Source organism: Microtus ochrogaster, chromosome 10 (assembly GCF_000317375.1).
Source record: "Microtus ochrogaster isolate Prairie Vole_2 chromosome 10, MicOch1.0, whole genome shotgun sequence".
NCBI classification, from domain to species: domain Eukaryota; kingdom Metazoa; phylum Chordata; class Mammalia; order Rodentia; family Cricetidae; genus Microtus; species Microtus ochrogaster.
Genome location: NC_022016.1, coordinates 46,454,345 through 46,458,777, shown reverse-complemented (window position 1 = coordinate 46,458,777; position 4,433 = coordinate 46,454,345). Strand labels below are relative to the sequence as shown.

General features: G+C 49.9%; 1 protein-coding gene across 2 annotated transcripts in view; it reads left to right on the top strand.

Moving 5' to 3' along the window:
• Positions 1-1,218: 1,218 nt before the first annotated feature.
• Mul1 (mitochondrial E3 ubiquitin protein ligase 1) overlaps positions 1,219-4,433 on the top strand; it is a 9,775-nt gene continuing 6,560 nt past the window's right edge. The window contains exon 1 of one of the 2 annotated variants that reach the window (XM_005352962.2): positions 1,219-1,430. In XM_005352962.2, the coding sequence (XP_005353019.1) occupies positions 1,311-1,430 (120 nt within the window). In that variant the 5' untranslated portion in view covers positions 1,219-1,310. Of the gene's footprint in view, positions 1,431-2,969; positions 3,244-4,433 lie in introns of those variants that run through there. The other variant, XM_026782073.1, reaches the window with a different exon arrangement.

Genomic DNA, 4,433 nt, shown 5'->3' with positions numbered 1-4,433 from the left:
AGACTGGCCGGCCAGTGAGCTCTCAGGATCAACCACTGTCCACTCCCCAGTGCTGGTGTTGGGGGCATGTCTGGCTTGTTATAAGGATGCTGGGTATTTGAACTCAGGTCCTTGTATTTACAGAGCAAGCCACCTCATCTCCTGAGCCACCCCTAAAGATTTCTTAGATAAGCCAACAAAAGCAGATCCCTGAAAGGAAACAGTGGATCTACTGGACTTCATAAACACTCGGAACGTCCAAGGAGAGGTCAAGCTGGAAGCTTGAAGACATGCTAGCAAGTCATATATGTGATTTGATTGAGGGCTTGTATCAAGAATATATAAAGAACTCTTGGTAACCGGAACAGGGCTGGGGATGCAGTGCAGTGGTGGGGTGCTTGCTTAGCACACACAAGGCCCTGGGTTCAATCCCCAGCACTACAAACAAATCAAAAGTAAGAATTAAAAGATGAATAAAAGCAAACCTAAGAAACATAATCACAGGACATGGCACATAATAGTTATTCAATAAACGCAGCTGCAGTTTTTACTAAATAAACAGGACGCTGTTTTCTGTGGTGGTGGTGGTGGTGGTGGTGGTAAATTACGAGCTGCTTTAGCTATTCAGCTGGAGCAGCGATGAGGACTTTGCAGCTGGGCTCACTGTTCTCCTCAGCAGCAGGATGTGTCCCATCCCCTCTGGCCGCAGTTTCTTCCTCTTTTAAAAAAGAGAACGGAGTATAACCCAGGTTCACCCGCTAGCTTAAGTAACGCTTTTTAGCGCTTAACACATTTGACTCAGCTCCCCATCTGATGACGGCGACACCAAATAACCAAGCAATGGCTGGAGAAATAGCTCCGTGGGTGAAGGCGCTTGCCGCTATGACTAAGGACTTGAATTCGATCCTAAGGACCTATAAGGTGGAAGGAGAGGACTGACTCTCATTGGTTATCAACTCTCCACTCAGGCACAGTGGCACGCCTACTTACAGGATAAATAAAAAGTAATTTAAAAATAACCCAACTAGAGAGTCCAGAAACCCAGAGAGAGCGCTCCCACGTGACCCCGGCCAGCGTGTGGCACTGACAAGGTCATAGAATCGCTCGCGGAGGCTCCTTGAGGTCCTCCCGGGATCCGATGGGTTTCCCAGGAGGCCTCAGCTACATCGCCATCACCTCGGCAACGTCGCCTTCCTGTCTCCTGCGCTGTCTCCACTTCCGGTATGACTTCGTCATCAACGGGCGCCGGGCCTAGGCTTTCCGGGAAGGGTTTCCCGGCTGCGTAGGGGTCGCTGGTGGCTTCCAGGCTGCAAGCGCTGTTGCGCGTTGCCATGGAGAGCGGATCGCGGCCGTCGCTGGCCCAGTTCATCCTGCTGGGCACCAGTTCGGTGGTCACCGCCGTGCTGTACTCCATATACCGGCAGAAGGCCCAGGTCGCCCAAGAGCTCAAGGTCAGTGCGGGAGCTCGCGTGGTCTCACCGGCCGCTCGCGGCGAGCCGAATAGGGGATCCACAGGGACCCCGAGGACGCGCTGCCGAGAGGGGACCCCGGCCACTCGCTGCAGCGAGGCTGCCCGACCCCGTCGCTCCGAAGCCCTTGGAGTTAGCCTTAATGTCTCTGGACGTCATTGATTTGTCGTAAAACTATTTCTCGAAAAAAAAAATGCTGTGCACCAGGTAGTGAGAGAAAAAAAACAGAGGCTGTTATCCTCGTGGATATCCCATTCTAGGACAACGGGATAGCTACACATAATCGGACTGTGTGAGAGGGTGAGAAGTGGGTTGGAGTAAAGCAGAAAAAAGTGGAAAGATGTTAAACCGAGAGTTTCGTTTTCTTTTCCTGTAGTAGAATACTTCGACAAAAAGTAACTTAGGGGAGGAAGGGTTTGTTTGACTTTCAGTTCCAGGTCACCATCCATCATCTCGGGGAAGTCCAGGCAGGGACTTGAGTCCTCTGACAGATCGCATCTTAGTCAAGAGCGGAGGGAAGCAAATGCATGCACGCTTAACTTGATTTCTCTACTGCTAAACAGTCCAGAGCCCAAACCCAGGGAATGGTGTCACCCGCAGCACACAGGCTAATTTTACTATTAGAGCAGTCAAGACTGTTTCTTAACAGATATGCCTGCGTACTCACAGGCTAGCCCAATCTAGACAGCCCCCTGTTGAAACACTCTTTTCAATCTAGATAGTGGCCAGTTGACAGTTAAAATTGACCACTATAGTGGGCGTGGCCGCTTTAAGCAAGGTGATATTTGGGGTGGAGATGGAGGGCATGCTGATGAGTAAGGGAGGTGTGGCTCCAACCCGGAGAGCAGCAGATTTATTTAACCGCTCAGCTCCTCGCTTCTCCGTTTCTTTTCGCATTGTTGCTGCTGTAAAAGTGCGCTCTCCTATTTGAACTTCGCTTAGCAGGCCACACAGCGCTTTCCTGCTTTGGTTTTATTTATTGAGTTTCTTTTAGCACAGCAATTTTCTGAGACCGATGGCAGTGGTGTTTTCCGATTGCAAACCCAGATATTTGAGATTCAAAGGAAAAGTCGTATAACTAGCGTTAACTGTCAACTTGACGGTATCTGAAATCACCTAGGAGACAGATCTCTGTGCGCATGTCTGAGGGACTGTCTTGATTAGGTTCATTCTGATGGCAAGATCTGCCCTGAAAATGGATTGCACCAGGCCCTGGGCTTGCAAAAAAGATGAAACGAGCAGAACACGGGCTTTCATTGCTGCTTCCTGTCTTGGATATCATGTGACCAGCTTCTTTAAGCTCCGTTTACCTTGACTTCCTGTCTTAGGGTTACCATCGCTGGGATCTTGGGGAGGGAAGGGTTTATTTGGCTTATGCTTCCACGTCACTGTTTGTCATTGAAGGAAGTCAGGACAGGAACTCAACCAGGGCAGGAGCCTGGAGGCAGCAGCTGATGCCGAAGCCGTGGCAGGGAGCTGCTCCTGGCTTGCTTTATGTTTACTGCTCAGCCTACATTCTTAGAGAACTCAGGAGGCTCAACCCAGGGGTGATGCACTCACAATGGGCTTGGCCTTCCTCCATCAGTCTCTGAGTAAGCTGCATTTTATGGAGGAAGTTTTTCAGTTGGGGTTCTCCCCTTTCAGAAAGTTCTAGCTTGTGCTGGGTTGACATAGAACTAGCCAGGACACTTCCCAGCATGACTGAGTGTACCCTTGACCTGCGAGCCCAAACAAACCTTTCTCCTTTGTTTTTCTCCCAGTATTTATCACACCAAGAGGAATGCAACCAGGACAGGTTAGCACTTAAATTTAGGTTTTTGGATTCAAGGCCAGGCAGGAGTGAACCTGCCTGCCTTCCTCCCTCCCTCCCTCCCTCCCTTTCTCCCTCCCTCCCTCTTTCTCTTCCTTTCTTCTTTCCTTTCTTTCATTCATTTTCTTTGGGGGGTGCGTTGAGACGGGGTTTCTCTGTAGCTTTGGAGCCTGTCCTGGAATTCTCGGTCCGTGTGACCAGGCTGACCTTGACCTCAAAGAGACCGGCCTGTGTCTACCTGCTTTCCCTAGTGCTGGGATTAAAGGCGTGCACCACCGCTGCCTGGCCGCGAGTGAGGATTTCTATTGTGTCCTTCCCTTTGACTATCAGGTTATTGAAACGGTGGATTCCAAGAAGTTCGAATCCCCCTCACTCCACGGGAAGCTCCTGCTGCTGGGAGAAGGAGAAGCCAAGGGCCTGGGACTGGTCAGAGGAGAACTTTGTCAAGATGATCTTTGTGGCAGGGGCGGGCTAAGCCCAGTGGTGCTGGCCTGGACCATACCTTAACCTGACCACTCAGTTCTGCCAGTTAAACCTTACTTCCCGCTGGAGGGATGGCTCAGTGGTTGGGGTACTGGTTGCTCTTCTAGAACCTGAGCTGATTGTCAGCACATGTGACAGCTCACATGTCATCTGTAACTCCAGTCCCAGCCATGTACATGGCACACAGACAAGCATGCGGGCAAAAACACCCATACATTTAAAATTAATAAATGAAGTAAAAATTTAAAACCCTTACTTTCGTGTTAGGACCCAAAGAGAGATTTGGGGTAGAGCCCCTGGGTATCTTTGCCCTCCCTTTCCCAATGTGGCTACATTGGGTAAATGTCTTTTTTCTGCTTTTCACTATTTTTTGTTTTGTTTTGTTTTTCATTTTTGGTTTTTTTTTGAGGCAAGGTTTCTCTGTGGCTTTGGTGCTTGTCCTGGAACTAGCTCTTGTAGACCAGGCTGGCCTCGAACTCACAGAGATCCGCCTGCCTCTGCCTCCCGAGTGCTGGAATTAAAGGCGTGTGCCACCACTGCCTGGCTTGCTTTTTACCATTAAGTTAGCTTTTTAGTTGGCTTATTGAGGACAGGTGGCTGAGCCTGGCCAATTGTGGATGCCAGGGCACAGCTCTGACCCTGACTCCAGTAACACTAGGCTTTTACCTCTTTTCTTAGTTGACAACATTGCT